This window comes from Augochlora pura, chromosome 2 (assembly GCF_028453695.1).
Source record: "Augochlora pura isolate Apur16 chromosome 2, APUR_v2.2.1, whole genome shotgun sequence".
NCBI classification, from domain to species: Eukaryota; Metazoa; Arthropoda; class Insecta; order Hymenoptera; family Halictidae; genus Augochlora; species Augochlora pura.
The window spans coordinates 19,256,763-19,280,873 of NC_135773.1; the positions used below are offsets into that span (position 1 = coordinate 19,256,763).

Here is a 24,111-nt window from a genome sequence, read left to right on the forward strand (position 1 = left end):
TGTGCCTCAATTAAATGGAAACATTCATTTTTGTTTCTAGGACTATCAATGAACTAATTGAAAATTTCACCGTGATCAGATGTCGGTATCAGTTGCGTTTGGGTGGAAAACTCGCATTTGCCGAACGTGTGTGTATGTGTATTGTTCGTCGAGTTACCCCGGTACTCGTCCATGTCCTCGAAGTTACGATTTAAGACGATCATACTTGGAGTAAAAGTAAAGGAAAGAAACTATCTTATACATATATACATATATGTATAATTATAAATACTTGTACATAATGCCTGTATTTCATTCATGATGTTAACGAGCTCTGTATAAATTTCTCATTAAGGGTATAAGATTATTAGACGTTTAGGAACGTCAAGTGCAAGCGAGAAAATTCTTGTATTATATTAGATTATGACAAAACGTAGGAAGTTGCAAGGTGTGAGATCTTTTTGTAATTATTGAATCGACGAACCAGTGAATATCAACTGAGAGAGAAAGAGAGAATGAAAGATATACGGTGAGAGAGAGAGAAAGAAAGAAAGACAGAGAGGGAAAGAGAGAGAGTGAGAGTAACAGTGTGTGTGAAATAAAAAAAAGTACTGGCTGGCACCGATTGTAAACGAAAAAGCCGATACCTTTATTATTAAAAACTCGTAAAACTTGTAAAACTTTGCGCGAGCCTCTATTATGTATTTTATATATAAATTATATGCACACACAGAAGACACATACGTATATATATAAAATACATATATAAGTATACATATACATAATATACATAAATCAAATTGAATAGCTGAACGTTTAGGATCGAAGAAGAAAAAAGAGAATCTTATCGAGAGGCTTTTTATTTTTATTATTTGTAATTACCTAGTTTACATGTTCAACGTTTCGTACGATCATCGAGATCATAAACGTATGTGTAAAGGAATAAAAGAATGATATATAATAAATTACTGAATACGAAGGAGAAACACTATTAAAAACTGAACATACAAATCGTTTGGATATTGTTTATTCTATTTCTTTGGACTTGTCATTGATGGACAAATAATTTTAATACATTATCTACTGATGGTTATTTAATATTACTTCAATGAATTTTTTCATAGATTGCGTAATAGCGAGAGCAATTTTATTCGGAAATCAATAAATTATCTCTGGCTACACTGTCTAACAACAATTTCACTCAACATAAACCCTCGGTTCAGTTTTGAAAAATTTAATTTGCTTTCCTTTTAATAGTAAGAAAGATATTAACGTTAAGTTCGAATTTGTTGAGCAGTATTATTAAACTCGTTTTACATATAGCACAATCATTAAAAAGCCAATATTACTAATTTCCCGGTAGCTGAAGTGTTAAGATACCTATTAGACCTATATCTCGTAGATATAAAATATTTTTAAATCAACTTTCTTAGGTTTTTACTTCGAAAAAGATAACTGTGTCTAAAAAAAGTAGTATAGTTTAACTCATTTTCTTATTCCATGAACAAATTACGTTTTATTTGCTGAACAAGTAAATATAAAAAACTTAGTACAATAGAAAATATGATACGCCCTTAATCTATCAGGTATAACTACTATACAGTAACAATTACTTTAATATAGTCTTATAATTTATTCGTTCAACATATACAATTAATTCCTTCAGATTATGGCCATTACTACAGTTTTCCATGTTCACAGATTAAACTATTAAATATCTTCGTACACATTAAACATATCCCTTCTTATTTTATAGTATTACAACTGTAAATTCGTTTACCACGAATTTATAAAATAATTATTCACAAATACAAGTTCAGTCTTCGTTCGGCGACAATTCACATTTTTTATTTGTACAAATTCTTCGAATAAGCTAAAAACTAAACCCTTAAGGCGAATTCCTCTTAATACTATAAATACCATAAATTTCGCTTTGCTTTTAACTCAATACACATGTGCCAGATTTATCTGTTCTCTCTTTAGCATAATTATCTGAATTCCTTACAAAACTAACGCGAGAAACTGAAGTGGCAGATGTGATGTATAAATTAGACGACTGTGTGCAAACAGTCGTCCACAAATTGGATATTTCGGAATTTGACCGACTTCTAATATGACAGCAAACATTTTTAGTATTCTCTGTCGATTCTAAACACTTTTCAATCTTACACTTTGAAGATTTCAATTGTTTGAACACTGTAGGCACTTGCATTCTGCGCTTCTTTAATATCTCATCGCTTTTACTATTCAGTTCATTTATTAAGCATTTAGGTTTAAAATTTTTCAATTCCATTCTCTTGTACCTGGATTTTAAATACGAGTTGTTCACCCCTCTTGTTAAAAATAGCATTGTAATAGTTTTCTCTGAACAATTGCAACGTTCCTGTGACCGTTCTATGTTTCCTAAACTAACGGCACGCTCTTCTCTTTTTAGAGGTTGGCTAATTAATCCATTTAATTTGGTTCTTTTTTCCTTTTTTCTTAGCAAATTTCTATTCGAAAAGATACTTGTCTGATCAGGAAAAGGACAGAGATACATTTTTTCGCTTGATAAACTTTTGTCGTCGCTTGTGGAGACTATTAGGTCTTTGAAACTTGAACAATCATTGGTGTAATTCGTACTTTCTATTGTTTTTAAGGTATGCGACTGGTCTGTGTTGGACTTATTTTTGTTTCCAGATCTGTGAAACATTTTGTTAGTACTATAAATTCTCCCTCGTTCATTGCAACATTTAGTTTCTCCATGGACATTTTCTAGCTTTCTCATTTCTTTATTACTTTGTTGAAAAATTTTGACTGGCAATTCATTTAGTTTTAAATCCGCATAAGTACAGTTAACAAATTTGAAATCTTTGATGCTAGGCTCTTGTATGGAAATATTTTCCTTCTCTGGTTCTTGTGTAACTATATCTTTTTGCTGTCTACATTTTTTGGTTTTCATATTTTTGTTCATAATTGCCAGCTGTTCTTCCAATGTCTTTGTACACTCCTTGATCTCCTTCAGTATTTTTATGCATTCTGGTCTCATACAATCCACCGAACTTATGTCTGCTACTTCATTGCAATCAGTACTTTTACGACTTACGCTACTATGCTGATAATCTTGCATGCCATACTTTATTTTGTAATTATCATTATAGTTTTTTATTCCCGTTAACATTCCTTCGAGTGTGTTCATCGTAGTGTTATCTTTTGTTTTAGGTCCCTGTTCAAATCTAGTGTGATAAAAATTTTTGTCTGTAACCAAGGAATTATCAGTGACTGTGCCAATTGATTTGTAGCTTACTGTTGTATTCACAGATTTAGTTTCTTGCCCTGCTAAACAACGATAAATGGAATCACAATTTTTGTTCGTGTAACAATTGGGAACTTCCGTCGCGTTTTGAGAAATAGTTTCATTTTCTGGAGCAATACGATAAGAAACTTTAATGCTAGAATCAGCAACAGGCTTTACTGATCTGAAATTGATTGTAGAATAGTTATTCGAATCACAATTTATATTAGTACAATAACTTGGAATATTTACAGTTAATAAATCTTTAGATACTGCACTTTTTTGTTTCGGTGTGCTCGTAAAAAATTTAACAGAATTTCCTTCAATGAAATTTTCATACTTGGTTCCTGGACTCATCTTTAACTTAGAATATTCCATAGAATTATAATTTGTATTAGATTTAAGATGTTGTTCTACATTTAATGCAGTACAATTAATCGAATTATGGTCTGCATTGATACAACAATTCTCTTCTTGTTCACCGGTATCAATATTTTTTGGTACAATTTTATCAAATATATGTTTCTCATACTTAAACGGTGCTTTATATTTTTGATAATATTTACTACAATTGCATAACTGTCCTAATTGGTTATGCTCTGCTCGCGAATTTGCTTCTACGAAAGTCAAGACATTTTTTTTTACAAGTTCTTCTGCTTTTTCTGATCTCGTAGAACTTATTTCACCTTCATAAACTCTTCCTGGAGCCTTTTTTAATTTTGTTACTGGAGAAGTTTCCCATGCTTCTCTATTATACTTAATATCTTCATTTTGTTTACTTCTATTAACATCTGCTACAACTTTGCTATCTTCATTTGAATCTTTTTTCAGCTTTGTGCCAACCATTCTTGTATCCACAGTTAGTGTATCGTTATCAGAATACGTCAACTTTTTTTTAACCAGTTCAATTGGATTTTTAGTAATATCTGGTATTTTATTAGAGTATTTAATATTATAACCAGACAATTTATCGGTCATGTAAGAATTCGTTTGAATATTATCGGAAAACAATGTGGGCTCACATTGTGCTTTAATAACTGGCAACGAATTTAGTTGTTTTTCCGTCCTTATACTAATTTGTTCATATCTTCTCTGAGAAGAACTCTGATTTTTATTTTCATTCTCATACTGACTGTTATCTCTCTGTGTGCAATTATACTGAGTCGATTTCATAGTGCTGTCCGACCGCAGTATTATATTTATACAAGGAATACCTCTGTAAACTTCATTCGTTGTTTGCATTTTGTTGATCGCAGGGACGTGCTCTTCGCTCTGTAAAGATCTATTGACCGATAGATATTAAATGATCTACTCCTATATTACGACATTTAAATCTACGTTAAAACTGTCGGGTGTTGAGTTTAAAGACCTGTAAATAAAAAAAAAGAATTCCTTTGCAAACTATTTATAACAGAACACTAATTGTTTTACTAAACTTCTACCGATATTTTTATATAAGTTTACTTGTAATACTCTTTAATGAAGTTTGACTTTTTTATGTTTATTAATTTTTTTATTTGGAACCAATGAAATAATATGCATTTGAAAAATGCGATTGCAAAGTATTAAGATTGCCACTAAATGAACGGTTACATTATTACTATTAATTTTTGCAAGCTCTAATGCATCATAACTCTGAACGTTTATTGGTATTATTCAGTTTTGAGGCGACTGCTTTGTTGATCGCGGCAAAGGATGCCGTTGGCAATTTATTCGACGATGCGTTCTGTGAAGCCTTTTTCAGGGGCAAACACTTGCAATCCGACGGGAAGGAATGTCGCGCAGGTGTATGTGTATGGGAGTGTATGGAAATCGAGGTGTACGGTTTCTTCGGCCAGTCTATTTGCCTGGCAGGTTCAATTTTGTTTGTTAGTGTCAAGACGCGAGGAGATAAGATAATGCAAAAGTGGAGGAAACAGTTCCATTTCATGTTTGGATTATGAAGACTGACAGAGGAAGAAATAAAATTTCAATCATATCTTGTTAGAAGAATTTGGGCCCTCCATTTCTGCATCAGATCAGTTGCTGGACAACTTAAATAGGTTTACCTGTACACCGTATCATTGGAACCATTAGGAATTCTGTTATTGGAAGGTGAAGATGTATATTGTTTGGAAGAATCTTCGTCATGGGATTCTAGATGTCTATGGGATCAATAGTTCTCGAGATCATATTCGATCCGCCAACTTTCCAATAATATATATATACATATATATATATGTATAAAGATTGTTTAAATAAATACCTCCGACTTTCTTCTTCCTTTCTAGCACGATCAAACCTCTCGTTCGTCATTTCTCTACGAAGTTCACTAATTTGTTTGGAATACTCAGCAGCCTGGGTTTGGTACTGTCGAAGCTTCGCCGATTCCGAGCTCCTGTAACAACAAACAAAATGTAATTAAAAATGTATTGAACATTGTAAAAATCGGACAACTATTCCTTACAATCTGCTTTGTAAGTCAGACATTTTTGTTTTCAATCTTGACATTTCATTTTGTAGTTCTTGGTTATTAGCTTGCACAGTTATGGACTTCTGTCTGGCTTGATCTAGAAGCATTTCCAGGCGTTCTACAGTCGCGCGATCCCTGTTCATTTGGTCCTGAATTATCGTCTGTTCAGCTTTCAGTTTAGATATTTGCATGTCATACTAAAAGATGGAGTAGTATTGCCAAAATGCCGTTGAATTATATATCGATATGTTACAACTAGAATTTTCTTGTATCTATTTACTTGTTCTTTAATTGAATCTTTGTCGTCCAACTGGTGCATAAGCGTGTCCTTCTGCTGATCCAACTTCATGCAGAGATCTCTAACAACAGTTAAGTCAGACTCTGTTCTCTGCTTCTGCTCTTCCTGCTGGCGCAACTGAGTCTCCATGCTGGCAACATTCTGAGTCAGCTCACTGATCTGGGAAACTCATACATCAATAAAAATCCACGAACTCTTCCTGAACGAACTATTGCCAGCAGCCTACCTGAGTTTCATAGCCACTTATCAGACTCTCTTTATCAGCCAGCTGCCTTTCTAAGTCCAGCACACGATCTCTAGCTGTTTGAAGTGCTCCCCGTGCTTCTGCTGCTTCGGATTCCAAACTGTGATTATTATTCTCCAAAACAGTTGCTTCCAAACTTAGACTTCTAAAGTGGTTCAGCATCTCCGTTCTCTCATTTTCCTGTAAATCGCATAATCATACTGAAGATCTTTCTACAACTTTTCATTTTCATTCGCCGCTTCAAGCGCATCTGAAATAGAGGGAAATGTCACCTTTCTATTGAGGAGTTCTTCAGCTCGACGCACCTCACTGACGTAAGTCTGCAGCTGCCTCTTCAGGTCGAAGGACTCAGCTCTCGACGCCTCTAATTCTCGTTGCATGTTTCTCACTTCGCAGGTACACGCTGCCAGATCATCCTGAATCCTGCGATTCTCTTGTATAGCGTTTTCCCGATCGTAAGTGGACGTCTGCAGCTGACGTTGATAATTCTCCATTTCCAGCTGCATCGCCCTCATCTGCCTTTCTTGATCCGCAGCTTTCTCGATGGTCAATCTATCGATAATCGTAATTAAAAAATCAGATATTTTACGCTTCGACCGTGTAATGTTTTTATGAAATCTGGGAGCAACTGTAACATTATAGTAATAATATTCGTAATCGATTACGCGAATAACATAGTTATTCCTCGTGGCGCAAGAACCGTTTTCGAAAGAGGACAAGGACAAACGTAGCGGGTTTTATTCGTCGACGTATTAGGCGGCTTACTTAATCCTTCCTCGAAAATACATCTACATAGTCAGATATCGTTTCACTTGTGGATCACGTAGCCCAGAGAACAACTTTATTAGGGGCTAAACGCTGAATACGTAAGGACAAGGTGGCATCGGATAGAAAGTTGTCGTTCGCTATTGAAGGTCTTGCTCGTATTGCCAATTTGGAGCATGATGGATAAGTATATATTTATACGATCAAATTTCACGAAAATAAACAAATTCTGACAATTTATTACGAAAACGAGTTGTAACTCCTGACTGTCAATTCTGTAACAATCCCTCGCGGAACTGGTTCCAGTGATTTCCTGATTTTGTCTTCGCTTTTGTGCGCATAGAAGTGGGGAAGATGGGAGAACCAGGGCCGATAAGAAGCATCGAAGGGAAGCTGCCGCAACGACGCGAAGGAAGGACGACGAGATGAGAGAAAGTCGTCTGTTCGGTGTGCTAAAACTTTTTCCTTTTGGTACCGCGTTACCGGTTACATAATCGGCTCCAGCGTAATCGAGGGACGAGGAGCATCCTCCGGAATCTCACTCTCGATTTCCATAGAGATACTCGCACGATCGACTTAGGAATAGATCAGAATATGGTTGGGTTCTTCTACCATCAACCCTTTGGATGTCTAACTTGCTCTATCGCAAACTTATTGACGTGTCAATTATTCAGTTAGCAACCAGTAACTGGAATAGATAAAACTGCCACGAAATCGAAGCAATTGTATATTATCGATTTGACTTTTTTACAATCACAGAGTGCAGCAAGCACACAAAGAAATTCGCAGTGTATGGTTGTTAACATTGTCCTCGAAGCAGAACAATGTTAACATTCAATCGGAAGTCGGAATCGTGTCACGGACTCGGCGAGCGAACCCGGCAAGAAGAATGCCTGTTTAGAATTAAATCCGATGGATCGCGCAACTAATTAATAACTGGCACCGTTGCTACCTTTCTGTCACGCGATCACCTGTAATTATTATATACGAGTGCGATGGCCTCAGCTGTTTGTAAACAGCAACTCTCTATCCTCCTCCTTCCTCTCCTCGCAGTTACCAATTAGCAGTGAATCTTTTCAAACTGTTCGAGACAGTCGCACCAATGAACTGGTCTATGCAGTTTTAACAAGTGATATCTATTCGAGAGATATTTTTATTTCTGGGAGGAATTTCTGGGAGCAATTAAGATTAAAACTCATTTTAAAATCGAAATATTTTCCGAACAATGATGCAGAAAAAGACTTAGTAAAATGTTAAAAGCTGCGGATAATTCAGGATTTCAAACAGTGTCTGAAATAGCTTACAACTGCGTTTCCAGTGTATGGCATTGAGGAAGGAAGAAGCAGGTGAGTGACAACACAGTACTAATGGTTTTCTGGGAGGAATATTTCATTAAGAGAGATTTTCTTGATGTTAATATGACTGAAAACGCGGAAGATTCGGCGGCATCTTACACGCGCGGCTACCGTGAACACTGTCAGCGTGAAAATCAGTTTATCTCGCTTCGTTCTCCGCTCATATCCGCAATTCTTTCTCCCTTTCTCCGCGGCATTTGCACAAGCCGAAGGAAAGTTAACTCGTCCACAGTGCTGGAGCGAGAGAGGAACGCGCAAACAGTCTCATAGAAAGTGTTATAGAAACTGCAGGTTTGGGTTGGGCAAAGTACTTTTGCCGGGTCGCAGACTAATCACCATTAGCAATCGTTCCCATGAACGTGTTGGGATCACTTCGAACCTCCCTCGATCGTCTACATGCGCAGTTGTATGCAACGCGGACCGATAAGAGTCACCAAAATGAATAACTAACGTCACAGAACGTGTTTGAGAGACTCGATAGACTGGCATGATAGCGAAGCACGGAAATTCGTGAACGTAGCTAAAGATTGTGCAAAGAACTCTACAAAGTTTCGTAAGGATGTATTCATTAGTTTGTTGAACCAAAATTCACAAATGTAGACTTTCGAAACTGAGAAGGATGAATACCACGTTGAACATACGTTCTTTTTAGTCTAGAAAAATCATTGCGGATCTATGTTTTCTATTTAAAGTAGTGTATGGTACGATTAGCAACCCTACCGTTACATCGCTCGTAAATAACACTAGATTTAAAAGTTATTTTGTCCGGCACTGGTATAAGTGACAATAACAAAATATATGCTTGTTACGAATACATATAAAATAATATAAAGTTCATAAAACTGATTCTTTAGTTATGGCTACAAAAGTCGTGATATCATTTCGAAAAGAAAATGTTATATGCAGTAGGAATTTTGAATTGAAATTGCAAAACCAGTCATTTTTATGAATCTTTGATAAAAATAGTCTGACAAATAATAATAGTGATAAGTGGAGTGCGAATTTTGTCGTGATAAAACTCATTAGAAAAAGACTCAAAAAATGTGACATTGTCAATGCATTATTTTAAGCTTATCAGAACTGTTAGAGAGATGAAATAAATTTTTAACTGTCTACTGCTTTTTACGATTAATACAGAGAATTTTTATTTTGCATAAAGATCCACAGTCTAGCGATTAGATTGGCATATTTTCATCCGGTGTAACTAGATTTAAATACATAGCAAAAGACATAATAAACATAATAGACATAAATAAATACCTTCTTTGTCACCATGAGAAAGTGGTGTACACGATCATCGAATAGCTAGCATTATTATTTCTACAACGGCGTAGAAAAATGAAAAAACATAGCCAAATTAGTGAAAATAAATCGACAAAGTTTCGTAACGACATATCGCATATTATAGTTTGTCTAAGATAAATTCCCAAAGTACACTTCCGGACGTCTAGAACCGGGATCCGTGGATCTAGGTTCGAGATCCAGCTTCCGCAAAGGTGGGAGTCGATAAAACCCGGGAAAAACCGTATGATTTACAACGTACTCGCGTGTCAGCCAGGTTCGCCCATGGAACGATCGCGGAAGTTCACGCGGTATTCCATTTCCACCGCGTTTAATTGCCCCGGCTGGGCACTAATATCCCTGTCGGAGCCCACCTGCTTTCATAACCGAGAATCGACGACTCCGTAAAAGTTACATATCACGGCTAAAAGGAATTCCGAGGAAATGAATTGCGAATAAAAAAAAAACCGTCGATCCTTGATCATAATCGAATCTGATTGAAGAAGCGAGCGCTTTCTACCGAATACGAAAGTTGGAAAGACGTTCTCGCTCCTCCGAATTGTTGCATAACGTTACAACTCCTCGCAAATTTTTGCGAACCCAGATCCTAATCGATCCTCTTCGCTATCTACGATCAGCTCGCTTGGATACCAAAGGATTATACTAGACTGTCGTTACGCTTTTATCTGATGTTGTTCGTAGAACGGCAACTCCGTGCATCTTTATTCATGCGATTTTTCTACCAAGATGCGTTTCAAGCTGTTTTAGCGGGCATTCCAAAACATTGTTCTCCCTCTTTTACATAACTTTTTAACTAGCAAGAAATACTAAGCGGTATTACCTACACTGTTACGAAGTCCTTACGTTGTTGTAACATATGTAAAAATCTACTTAACGGTATTTGCTTCCTTCCTATGAAAATTCTAAGTATCCATATATTCGCATAAAATATAATATTCGAAATATTCGAATAAAATAAAATAATAAATTCGAATAAAGTAATATAATATTCGAATAAAACTAAACATCGAACCAAATCGAATGCATCGTGGAAGGTCATCGCACGTCCCGTTAGAGTTAGGAGACCCCAGACCTAACCCAGCCATCGAACAACTTATACTTTCGTTCTCGTTCATCCCGTGGAATCCGACCTCAAAATTGAAAACCGGCGTTTCAGATTCCACGCGGCTGCAACAGCACGTCCTCGGGGACCTCCTCATTCCTCGAGGAGGACTTACGAAAGCGTTGCTGCAACCGGCGTCGGTCCTTGAACGTCATTTAACCGTGCGTCACCTTCGATTTATGGTTTCCATTGAGGCGGCTATACAACAATACCCCTATCCCCTGAGTTATTCGTCGATGACACATCCCAAGGTTGCATATATTGGTAAGCAATCGATTAAAAATTACAAAGTTTTAACGTAGGGAATGGAAAGAACACCGCCTTGACACGAAATCGAAAACTAAACCATGGAGATGAGTTTAACTAATTGTCTACGTACTCTGTCAGCGTCTACGAATGTCAAAGTGCGGCCGCCCTTATCCAGGTGCCGTTCACCTTTACCGTTACAGGTAAAGGGCATTGCACGGTTCCTCGAAACTTCGATGCTACGCGCGTATCAGCACGTGAGAGTGCCACGAACCAACGTAACAACCGTTGTAATCTCTTCGACGTTCCCGGACCTTAGAGATTACGTGATCCTCGAGATACCTGGACCGTTGATGCTCCGGATTTTACAGTGACTCATCAGAACAACGTTAACGCTTGGTCGACAAGGTTAAGACCCGGAGGAATTCGGTAAGAGGAGTTTTAGATGTTAGAAGATCCGGATGAACTACCATCAAAAATGTCATCATCGCAGGTGCTAATATTTTGTCGTAGAACAAGAGTGGGAATGATCCGTTGCGAAAAAATATTTGTGGACCAGATTGTGGATCAGAGGTATTGTTCTCAACAGGCCCATGGTCACAACTATATTGGGTTTGACCGAAGATAGGCGAGCAAACTTCGGTATCGTATTGTGTGCATAGGTCCGGAAACTCTTTGTTTTCGAGCAAATACTTTTCGTTTGACAGGTTAGTTTGTAAGAAATTGTAATTTACTTAAAACAATTGTTGAAAATTAATTTACTCTTCCATGGTATACCCTGCGCATCTACGTTTCATAGAGTGTCGAATGCGTTCAAGAAACCCTGGTGTATTTCAAATTTTGTCTTCATTCACTATTTACTATTATCTCGAAAACGAAGAGATCATCCGTTTGTAGATCATTCTGTCTTCTGATTTGCACATTCATTTAAGGGTACAACTATTAACCCTTTACCGTACCATTTTCTTTACTATGATTAGAACTTTTTCGGTCACACTAATTTCTTCGAAGAAAAAGGAATTTTATATTTATTATGTGCTTACGTCTACTAGAATATTTAAATATTGATGACAAGAGAATAAAATTTTATTCCTTCTTAAAGGAATGGATAAACACACATGCTCAACAGCTTATTGTTATAAATCTCCGTTACGAGTCTGATTCCTTAAAGTACGGCAAGGGGTTGAGGCAAGTTCCTGTACTAGGACTTGAAAGTTCAGCTTTTCGACTGTCCTCGAACATTGGTCCACTTCGTCTGGGAACCCTTCCACGCGTGTGATTGTATGATGCAACCTTGTGCCGTCACTAGGGTCCGGCAACGCCACGAGGCTCAATCATGAGCAGACCGACCTTTCGGAGGTCGACGCCGATGAAAGTGGCTCCTGGTTAGCGGAATCGGCGCGAAATCCTTTCGCAACCGGGGAATTTTCAAGGAAATCCACCGACGGATAGAGATCCGCGAGTGCAATCGGGACGAAGGATTATGTAAAATCGCAAAGCGAGCGCAAACCGGAGCCTAGGTAGATTGTCCGGGATAGGGTAACACCATATGAATTCCGATGCCGTGCTGTTGCGTTTGCAAACTTATTCGGGCATGATTTCATGCCTCATTGTGGATCGGCCGTTACGAAAGCCTACACGCGACAACCCGCGCGCGATTCTCTTTTTACCTCTCCTGATCTTTGGATGCGTGATCGAGCGAACCTGAGCCGGATGCGAAGCGCATAGCCGCACAGGTACCGTTTTGAGGAGATTTCTTTGACCGGGAGAATTTGTCAGCGGTTCCTGGATCAATTGGATTTTATACGGAACTCGCGAATATAATTTACTGCGCAAGAATGATCTGTATCAAAAATCGCAGTAAGGTCATATTTCAAAGATAGAAAAGTGATTAACCTCTTGCGCTATAATAACGACTCAGACTCGCGATGAAGAATTCACGCAAGATCTAATAAATATAAATAATATTAATTTCTTCTAAGTCGAAATAATATTGAATTCTTCTGTTATCAAAGTCTAGAAACGGAAGTAAATAAAGACAATAGAAAAAACAAAAATATCTGGTCCTGTTAAGAACAGTATTAAGAACAAATAAGTGCTAATCAACGCAGCGTGAAAGGAGTCGTAGTGCAAGGGGTTAAGCAGTTTTTCGGGTCAGTGTACGGCGCAGCATGGTCGGAGCATTATCTAATACGAAAACGGCGCATTTTACAATAGACAAAAACCATAAGCCTCGTTAACGCCTCACGATTTAGTATAGGCGGGCAGGCTCGGCTTGGTACCGTCAAAAAAAGGAAGAAACGTGGAAAGAAGGAACGAAGGAAGGTAAACCGGGGGATCGATTCGGTTGTCACGGGGCGGTTAGGTAATCGAAGCGACAGTGCCAAGTGAAGCCGCTTTGCCGAGTCCTCGGGGCTCGGTGGTTTCAGTTTGAACGCGGCATTCGAACGGATAGCATCGTTTCGTGGTCGCGTGTCCTGCGACCGATGCACGTGATATGTCGAGTTACCATACAGGGGAAAGGACTCGGTGAACTTATATTTATCCTAGGAGTGTTATGTCTGTGATGTGACAATTGTTTGTTTTATTTCACCCCTGTTTCATCCCACGAGATCGCCACCATGGAAATCACTTCGTAAGTTTCTATAAATCATTACGTTTGTGCATTGGAACAAAAAGATTATGATCGAAACATTATCATAATAAGCTTCGTAAAAATACTTCACAAATTATTTCTACGCGGTCTAACATATTATCGTGTTTGGTATTCACTTGAAATATTTCTATGTCAGATTGTTGAAATAAACAACTGATCATTTTCCAAATTGTATGACTACTTGTGATGAAAATCTATGAGCATCGCTGCTATGACCGATTTCACTTCGCTAAATATAATTACGGTAGTAATAAAATGAAAAGGATGAATTAAAAATGTCATCACTTTCTGAAATGCTCGGAATCATTGACTCGATCGGCTTCATCGGAGAACATGTTCCTCCAGTAACAGTGAGAAGTCAGTTGCACAATTGCAATGACTAACTCGAAAAGGTCGTTTCGTTTCACCGGCATAAATGTCACGATGTGATCTTTACCATACATCCTCTTCTGCATGACGACTGGAGAAAATCAATTTGATATTTCATCTTATTATTCGACTATATCGGCCTCGATTGCGTAACGCTTCTCGTTCTGTTCAAAACGGATCCAACAGAACACTCACTGTTTGCCAATGCGATCTGTCCTAATAGCAGATGATCAGAGTTTATCGAATTACTCTGTCAGGACATGCGTATGCTATTCGTTTCGAATAAATTTGAGCTGTTTCGTAATGAGAGAAGAGCCACCGGTGTACCTTGACACTGTTTCTGTCTTCACTGAATAAAACCATCCTAAGTGGTCTCCTTGACTTAGACTTTACTAATCAATTACGGTAAAAGATTCCATTTACACCCTTCATAAACATTCTTTTAGCGTTCGATCAAACCCAAATCGATCATTTCAATGGAAAATTTTCTATCCAAATTTTACCAGAATTATTTCGGACACTATGAGAAGGATTTAGATTTTCCAAATGAAATTTCCCATACTTTTCCAAGTCAAATTGGAGTCAACTAAATATTGAGAAGCGAATCGGAGCTGAAATTCTGCGCACCAATTTTTGGTTTCAGTTATTCGAGAAACATTGAATATTTATCGATCTATGAAACGTCTGCTCTACATTTTAAAATAACAGAACCGACTCGAATGACATAACGCCGACGATTTTTATCGTCTATTACGCGGCCACCATTGCGCAACTGCTTGTAAAAACTGAGAGAGAGAATCTGAACGTGAAAGAAAACATGAAATGCTGAATACCTCGCAAAAAGTAGTTCACCAAAGAGAGAAGAGGTCGCGACGAGAATAATTATGAAGAACCTGATCTTGAACACAATTAAAATAATCATAATGGAATCGATAAGTTTGCGCACCTATGTATGTATAGTCTGTCTTTAGGAGCCCTTCATGCATAGAATTCAGATCGTTCAGGCTGTATACATATTTCTCGGACACTGTATGTGTAATGTATTCATCAACATCGGAATAAAGGAGCATCATCGTACCTGTCTCGTCTGTCATCGCTGCGACCGGAACAGCAACGCGAGCAAGCTTTCACGGAATCCATGGTTCCCATGCAAATAAATTGCTAGACTGCAGACTTTTGTGCTCTTATGTCGAATATGAATATAAAGAATACAATACTCTTTTATTACTATCAGTATTACTTGCAGTGCAACGTCAAAATATCAGAATCACCGACAAAGCAAACATTTCTCTAACTTCATAAATTGTATCTAGAAAATTTGGTGTCGCTTAAAGATCCACAGTTTTTTATAAATTCATACTAATGATTTACACGAATGGTTTTCCCGTCATTTAAACGAGACGTTTCTCCTTTTACTGAAACACCCACACACGGAGAATTTTGCACGAATTACACATTTGTCGTCATTATTGCAAACTCTGTCGCCACGGCTACGATTTAACGACGCTCTATTGTTCACCGCAAATCGCGCTAAAAAAGGTCCAATAATATCTGTACGTACATTCTTTAATGTTGCAATCGACTAGTAATTAGACTATGAGCAACAATGCAATGTGGGTTCCAGCGGGTGGTTTGTACGGAAAATTAATCCTGATCGACGTAAGTATATCTCGGCGATTCGCGGATTAAAACTCGGCGAAACGTGAAAGCAGTGATGCAATCATTGCTCCCGGTAGCCACGGTAATTAGATGATTGTGCAACGGGCAATTAGCTGGAGTACTCCCGCATTAAAGGAGATGATAACGAGGGCCTCCATTCGCTATGCTTCTATGAATATTCCAGGTCCCGGTCCGAACAATGGTCTACTTTTACTTCTCGTGTGCACACGGCCACAATAAAGCAATTACTTGGGAGGCAGGAACGCGCGAGCACACCTGTTGTAATTCCGTGCGAGCAGCTCTCTTATTATCGGAGTCGCGAATTAAATCGCGTTATCATAATTGCCGATTTTCTTGATCGGCGCTAAACTTCGAAGGGTACAGCCGGATAGGACTCGCTTCTTCAAACTTCTTCTACGGCTTTTCGATGATGATTTGATACCTGACTGGCGTACCTAAAATGCTTGTGAAATACAATCGATCTTTAGGAAGGAAATGTGTTACGTTAAACAAGAAAATTGTTCCAAAATCGTAGTTCTCGCGACTTCAAGGACATCGATATGTTCATTCCAATCGACAAAGTTAAGAAATTATTGCAGTAATTGTAGCATGTGCTTAGAACAATTTTTTCTGAAATCCTGACCATTATTGCTCTCACTTTTGATTCGCGTGAACAACTGGTTACACTGGTCTGACAGTGAGCTACAATGATTGCAACCGGAAGGGGAAGCGCTACATTCTGCGACACTCGCGATAGTCCCCCATAACGGCACGCGACCTCCTCCCTATCGGCTACTCCGAAACGAAACGGCACGAGGCAAATTGCTACTCGTTATATAGCGAGAACAACAAAAAAAGCGAATGACGACCGTCGATCAGAATATGTCTCTTCATGAAACTTCTCATCCCGATCCATTTAAGCATTTTCAAAGCTGACCGAGAATTATTATAAAATGTAATAGTCTTCTAACACTAAAATCATTGGCCAACAAAATTAGTTACCATCTGGCTACCGTGTCTCGAAGAATGTATTTGTAAGGCTTCAATAAAGATCATTCGAATTACAGAGCACGTATGTAACTAGAACACCAATCGAAAAAGTGTAATTAATAAAACGATAACGGGGAGACCTACGAAACTAGTTCCGCAACTGCAATGGGAAAGTCTTGGATGAAAGCTTACCGTGGCAGCAGGTGGTCGAATTTAGATGCCAAGGTTCCTTGCATCTGTATTCTATAAGAGACCGTATTCTATAAGAGACCCCCATCAAATCTTCCAAACATGCTTTGAATTCTGTGCACGACAGATAAAGAGTGCCAAACACATTTTGATCAGTGATCACTTTGCACTGTGAAGAAAAATCTATTACTTGGAGTAATGCAACTTTAGCTGCAATACTTCTGAAAGAATTCATTGAATAATTGTACTTGAAAGATACCATCTCTCCATCAAAGCTGTATACCGGATACCGCGTTCGAGTCACCGGCAATTTAGAATGCTTGGAGTCAATAAAAAAGAAGAAAGAGAAAAGTGTTTTTGCTTTCAGTCTGCAAGTCGTGAGGTAGTCGTGCGGGATGGTATTCTTATTTGACATGCGTGTCGTCATTCTGAGCCCTGCCGCCAGGGACAATGCCATTGCCATAGTGAAACAGTGAAAGTATGGTCATTTTATTTTTGCCTTGCTCTTGCTCCTCCCTGTCGTTCGCTCAAACCCGACACACGTGTGCACAGGTAGGAAATTTCCTATCGGAATTTTCACTTTTCTGCTCTTGTTTCGTGACGAACTTGTGCGTCTACTTGTGCTTTTTTGTGCACGATTAAAATATATAAACTGAAAAAACGCAACTTTTATCTATAAAACTATTCGCGCTTAAGACTTTTTTAAGGTTCTTTAATATAATCATGTTTCAGCGCCCTGAAGCATCTGCTGATCGTCATCTGGTTCCTACCATTAAATGTTAGATCAGCAATTATGCCTCCGCCATGGGCAGATCCCTCGAGCAATCCCTGTGCCGCCCAACCACGTGGCTGGCAATTGTTATTTTGGCCGGCGGATGGAAAGTGTTACAAAATATTCCAGGCAGGTGCTGCATTTCTCTTTCTAGAAAGACCATTGGGTGCTCTCTTGGTAGCTCATCTTTTAAAAAAGCCTCATATATTTCTCTCATGTTGTCACAGTGAAAATAAAGTATCTGAATTCTGTAGCTTAGTTGAAGAAGTTCAGAAGAATAAATCTAACACGAGCTGTTTGTATCAGCTGTGCACCTCGCAGAAAACCGATCAAATAAAAATACTGTTTCAATGCAGATTGGACCCCCATGTCCAGAAACAATGGAACTAGGGCCTGCTGCAGGTGGAGGTGGAACTGTGGCAGAGTGCAGGTGTCCGCCTGGCACTGCACAGTCACCTAGAGACGCACTTTGTCATTCAATATACACGAGGGCATCATGTCCAAAGGGCCAGTTTTTTGCACCAGTGCCTGAGACCTCTGGAAAATCTAGGTAGTATAGAATTTGCGAAATACATCAAGCATGTATGCATGAGTCGAACAATTTTTGATATCGAATGGCACATTGGCAATGTTATGTTTTTTTAATAAAGGTGGGGTGTATGCCGCGATCCAGAGCCATGTCCGGAAAAGGGTGAAGTATATTGGCCTAGGGACGACAAGTGTTATCCAAAGTTTACTAGAGGACCATGTCCAAAAGGTGAACTCCTCATTAGAGACGAGGATGGCCTAACAGTGTGTTCCTGCTCAGAAACAGGTGAACTTGGTAGATACCACTGGTCGGGCAGTGTCGAAGGCTGCTACGAACACTACACTAAAGGACCATGCACAGAGCCTGGTGAACTATTTTTGCCAGGAGGTGTGTGCGGTTGCAGCCATGAGTTACCTCATTATCATAAGCCAACTGGAATGTGCTACCAATTAGGTAAGACAACAGGCTAATCGTAAACTGAACGTTAATTCGGTCTAGTGTATTCACAATTAAAATAATTTATGGATATTTCTCCACAGGCGGTATTGGCCCATGTTTAAAAGGCCATCACTTTGTTATCACAAATGCAGTGACCAGTGAAGACACTGTTCGAGCTCAGTGTATGTGCAAACCGAACCATGTGCACTATGCAGACGGATTTTGTTACAGACTCTATACTAGAGGACCTTGTGAATATGGACACATGTTAGTGGACTCAACGACTTGTACGCTAGTGCCTTGCAAACGAGGAAGACTTTATTTCCCTCAAGAGAAGACATGTTACAAAGTAGGAACGAAAGGGCCATGTTCAAATGGACAAATTGTTTTATACGATCATAATGTGCGACCTTCTATCGATGGCATCAGTTATAACGGAGTTTGTGGCTGTACAAGCGCACTTAGGGGAACTGAGAAGTGTTCAGAAGACGTTATAGATAGTTGTGAGTCTACCCCAGGCATGGTAGTGATGAATAGAACTTGTTACAAATTGTATACACAAGGACCTTGCACTGCAGGGGAATGGTTAGTGGCGAGAAGGATACCGAAACCAACATTGTGGAAAACCCAGGAGCCTGAATTGAAAGCTAGATGCGAGTGCAGACCCGGCTACAAAAGGGTCACGGATAGCTTTGAAGTGTCTGAACTGGAAAGCAACAGTCTCCTATCGCCGGGTGGTTGTCAGCCACCTGCAGTCAGTTTGGCCAGGTTTCTTAACGAAAACATGAAGTCAATCAACTTCTAAGAACTGCTTTTATATGCTTACAAATATGTGTAAATAGAGTTGTACATATAATGTACGAAAATACTGTGCGCGTAATACTTTTACACGCTCGTTTAAGTGTCATAAGAAGTCCTATTTATTTTAGTATATTTTTCTAATGCAGTGTTCAATATATTGAGTCTTGCGATATTGATTGCTTCCATCTCGATTCAAATTGATTACCATATGTAAATACTTGTAACTTATAACAAACGTTTGTAGAATTACGACGAATTTGTTTTTGATAAATGAAGAAAATGATACTCACTCGTTTTTGTGTTGTAATTCTCGCATCTGGTGATCGCATCCTACGATTTGTTGATCCTTTAGCATCATTTCCCTCTCTAACGCGGCTATTTTTTCTGTTTTCTCGTCCAATACCATCTAACAATAATTATTTAATTTTATTATTTTATTATATAGTAACAAATATGTATCACTCACCAACAATTGATCCTTTTCATGATCCAAATGTGTCATATTTGTCTTTAAATGATTAATTTCCTGCTGTAGATCCTTTATCTGATTTTCAAACTGTAACTGCTGTCGTTCCATTGTTCTATTACGATCCAACGCCTTATTCAATTCGGACTTCGATTGAGTTAATTGATTCTGAGTGTCACCCAGTGACTGATCGGTCTGGTCTTGTAGTGCTCTAAATACCCAATTTCTCTAAATATTAATTTGTTAAGTTTGAAACAAAATAAATTAATGATATGTAATGACAAATGCAATTACAAGCGATGAACGTTCTTCTTCAAGTGATAACTACTTACTCTAATAAGTTTATAAATAAATAATTACTATGTTTTGCAGAAAAAGCAGAAATACCTGAGTTGAAAATACTGGGTGCGTTGAGTGGACAGTTCTTGTTTAGTTCGCTTTAGCTCCTCCCTTAGATCTTCCAATTGATCTTCTAATCCATTTATGGTTGCCCGTCGTGCTCCTTGACTGAGCAAAAGCTCCTGTCGTTCTTTCTCTATTTGCTTCAAACGAGTTTCTACTTCGGACAATGTTTCTCTTAATCGACGCTGTTCGGACGTATGTGCTTCTACTGCTATCTAACCATAAAATAATACAAAGTTTTATTGATAACAGTAAGAAGTATTACAAGAAAAGTGTCATAATATTATATATATGAATAAAAAAGGTAATTACTTTCAATCTTTCTCGCAATGCATCACGCTCTTCCCTCAATCGTTCAATATCCGCTCGGGCCATATCCCGTTCGTGCTCCAAACGTTCAATAATACCCTAAAAATATTGTTTGTTATACATTGTTCATCTTTTTAACTGTTTACGAATTTTTACCTTTACTGTGTTAGTATCTCTGAAAGTAGGAGGAGAACAATTGCATGAAATGCTGCGTTTGCATATGTTGCAAGGTCGATGGAAATGTTTATGATCGGTTTTATGACTTTGTAATCGCCCCTCTAAATTGGTTTTTTCTCGGACTAGTTCATTTTTTTCTCGTTGCAATTCATCTACCATGGTCTCCTTCTCACTTAACTGATATTTTAATTCACGAATTCTTGACCACAGATCATCCTATTTTTTAATTACGAAAAAGATCTGTATTTGTAATATACTTTAAAGATATCAAAAAATATAGTTAATAATTTAACACGTGTCTCACATGATCTTTTTCTATCGTTTTATTATTACGATCTTTCACGTTATTGTATTCATTCTTGTAAAAGTCCCTTTCTCTTCTCAGCTTTTCAACTCCTTGTTCTAGCTAAAATAATTGTTAAATACCACGTATCAAGTATTTTGTATATAATAAATGCATATGCATAATAACTGATTTATATTAAAATCCATACATTACTCAATCGAGTTTCTTTCTCATCCAATTGTTTGCGTATACTTTCATATTCGATACTGTTTATATTAATGTCTCTTCCTCTACACATTTCTTGAATATTTATTCCATTTTGTCCTGCCACAAAAAAAGTGTTTCTATATCACTTAAAAAATTATTACTTATTTGACATTGTACCTCTATTGTAATCGTTCTTCTTTCCTTTTTCTTGAACTGATCCTAAAGCAACTCCAGCATCAGTTTGCAATGATTCCTTCGTATGTATTTGTTCTTTTAATAATTTATTGCTATACTGTAACTGAATAACATCTTGTCTTTGCCTCTCGTTTTCGCTAGATAATCTTTCTATCTCATCGTTCAAATTCTTTTCTATAAAATTAGTTGTAAAACGTTCATTTAGTACAGCAATACTAATATTATATTAATTACAAATTACTATTTAAAATCTCAGGTACCAATCACTGTCAGTTCATTTATCCTATCTATTATATGCTTTTTTTCATCCAACGTAGATTCTAAATTTCGTTGCATATTACGTTTCTCCAATCTGCAAGCCTCGAGGTCTGCTCTTAATTCTTGTACTTCCCTGCGTTCAACAATTAATTCACCTTCTAAGATATGTACTTGGGTCATGAGGTCTTGCAACTTTTGCTAAGAGGAAATAAATGAAACCATAGCATTTCTACAGAGTACACCTTCATTATTATAAATATTAAAAAACTACCTGAAGCTTGGAAACCTTTTCATTATTTTCTTTAACAGCAGAATTGCAGTCAGCTTCTACGGCTAAGGCTATATGATCTATGTCTCGTAATTCTTTTTCTAATTCCTCATTACGATCTGCAAGTTTCAGTGCTTGTGTCATGGCATCATGTTGTTTATTTAAAGCTTCTATAACAAAATATAACAGGTAAGTCATTTAAAATTATAAGTTAAAATATTTCCAGATCTACATTTTTCTTTTTACCTTTTAATTGTTGTTCCAACTCTAATTTTTCTTGCTGGAGTATCTTCAACTCATGAAGATCTATCTCTTCAGTAGATGATATCAAATTACTTTCCATCTTCTTACAAGAACAGTCCTTTGAGACTGCAGAATATGGTCTGCCACCTTCTAACAATTTTTTCAACCTTATGATTTCTCTTTCCTTGGCAGTTAACTGCAAATACAATTGTATATACATGATAGTATCTAATTCTGAATATGCATGAATTAAATAATATTCCTATTATCACCATTCTATAGTGTTCACAAACAAATTCATGCAGTATAAGAGGAATTTTTCCAAAGTCATGCAAATATAAATTTCAGTAGTATACCTGACTTTCTAGCATTTGCACATTATCAGTCTGTAATAAAAGTTCTCCCTTTAGTTTTGTTACCTCATGAGTCAAACAATTCATTTTGTGATCTGCCATGTTTAACAAATCAACAGTCTTCGGTTCCACTGTACTTAAACTTGGCAAAGGATTGACTTTAGACCCTGTTTTTGGTAATGGTTCACTTTCTAAGACTGCTCTCCGAAGAGGATAACAAGGACGCTTCTTAGAAGCTGAAAAAATTGATGAAGTGAATAAACTACATGGAAATTCAATAAAGTATGTGCACTTATTTTTATATAATTACGAATATATACCTAGTCCAACATTACTAATTGTTGGCTTCAAACACTTTCCTTGCAATTCCAAGATTTTTTTAGATTTCCTAGAAGATTCTATCTCTAACTCCTTAATTCTATGTAAATTACGAGAAGATGCCAGTTGAAGATCATTGCATTCACGCTCCAATTTATGTGTTTCTTTCCTCAGATCCTTGATTTGCTTCTGATGACTTTCCTTTGCCTTCGACAAATCCAAGTGAAGACGGTTGCATTCTTCTACCAATCTTGCATTGTCACATTTATAAGGATCAATTGCAGATTGTAATTGAGAATGCGCCTAAATTAAAATTAGAAACAATGACTAAAAAGAAATCATGAAATTTATATGTAATTTTTTCTGAAGTACTCAAAATATTTGTCACTTTTCATAAACTCATTGATAAATTCCTGGTAGTACATTATTTGTTTCATATAAAGGATGACACAGAAATACAATTTAGAACAAAATCAAGTACGTGTTATGTAAGTTCCATTTATTATATAGGGCGAATCCCATAAAACAGGACATCTACATGTTTTTGTTACTATTCACATTTTTCACTTTGTGTTGGTGATTTATATAAACTACTGATCATACAAACCTCGATATTGTCTTGTGCAATGCTCTTAAAGTGTTTCAAACTTTCTGTTGTTTGAAGAAGATCAGCTAACAGTTTTTCTATCAGTGGCAACGCATCTAAAGTTATAGAATGTTTGTATCCCAAACTATCCAAATGCTTACGAACAGTTCTATACCTAACTGATACATTGTAGTCATGTTCTGTATCCATTTTCATTAAATATATAATTAATATTTTCTCTATTATGTGTTAAATATATATTACGTGACTAATTGTTTCATTAAAAGATACATAGATAAAATCTCTCGTATAACCAAATTATTGCAATGGTGTTTCAAATTTTGTCAAGGTAATATGTCTTTTAAATTTATTTTTTTTGTTGGAAAGATCATTATTTTCTTTATCATGTAAACACATTTCGTCATTCTATTTGATCACACGCTATCAATTATTTAATAATTAATCACTATTGCAAGCCTACTTTAACAATAGACGCGTTCGCGTCAAGCACAGATATTATTCAAAAATGTTACCAACATCAGGAAGGATAACTGACTTATGTCAGGGACTCATTTTGGCGCCTCTTTCAAACTACAACAATATGATACAACATAGCGACAAAT

At 37.2% G+C, this 24,111-nt stretch overlaps 3 protein-coding genes across 3 annotated transcripts; 1 reads left to right on the forward strand and 2 right to left on the reverse strand.

The window, feature by feature from the left end:
- Window positions 1-90: 90 nt before the first annotated feature.
- Window positions 91-3,640, reverse strand: LOC144478558 (uncharacterized). The gene is made up of 3 exons (XM_078196576.1): window positions 3,506-3,640; window positions 3,266-3,437; window positions 91-3,194 (listed from the first exon to the last, which is right to left on the reverse strand). The coding sequence occupies exon 3, from the start codon at window positions 3,155-3,157 to the stop codon at window positions 1,919-1,921; it is 1,239 nt and encodes a 412-aa protein (XP_078052702.1). The 5' UTR covers window positions 3,158-3,194; window positions 3,266-3,437; window positions 3,506-3,640; the 3' UTR covers window positions 91-1,918.
- Window positions 3,189-23,965, reverse strand: LOC144478274 (uncharacterized). Its single transcript, XM_078196042.1, has 24 exons — window positions 23,664-23,965; window positions 23,510-23,604; window positions 22,905-23,205; window positions 22,588-22,820; window positions 22,235-22,427; window positions 21,992-22,158; window positions 21,723-21,918; window positions 21,445-21,636; window positions 21,269-21,384; window positions 21,079-21,180; window positions 20,754-20,990; window positions 20,601-20,696; window positions 20,274-20,503; window positions 19,887-20,097; window positions 19,711-19,826; window positions 6,520-6,799; window positions 6,230-6,427; window positions 5,986-6,162; window positions 5,700-5,902; window positions 5,499-5,630; window positions 5,302-5,397; window positions 3,594-4,535; window positions 3,266-3,437; window positions 3,189-3,194 (listed from the first exon to the last, which is right to left on the reverse strand). Exons 1-24 carry the CDS (start codon window positions 23,683-23,685, stop codon window positions 3,189-3,191), a joined length of 4,713 nt encoding a protein of 1,570 aa, XP_078052168.1. The 5' UTR covers window positions 23,686-23,965.
- Window positions 13,460-19,725, forward strand: LOC144478556 (uncharacterized). The gene is made up of 5 exons (XM_078196573.1): window positions 13,460-13,652; window positions 17,613-17,781; window positions 18,009-18,202; window positions 18,303-18,634; window positions 18,721-19,725. The coding sequence occupies exons 1-5, from the start codon at window positions 13,639-13,641 to the stop codon at window positions 19,422-19,424; spliced, it is 1,413 nt and encodes a 470-aa protein (XP_078052699.1). The 5' UTR covers window positions 13,460-13,638; the 3' UTR covers window positions 19,425-19,725.
- Window positions 23,966-24,111: the final 146 nt, after the last annotated feature.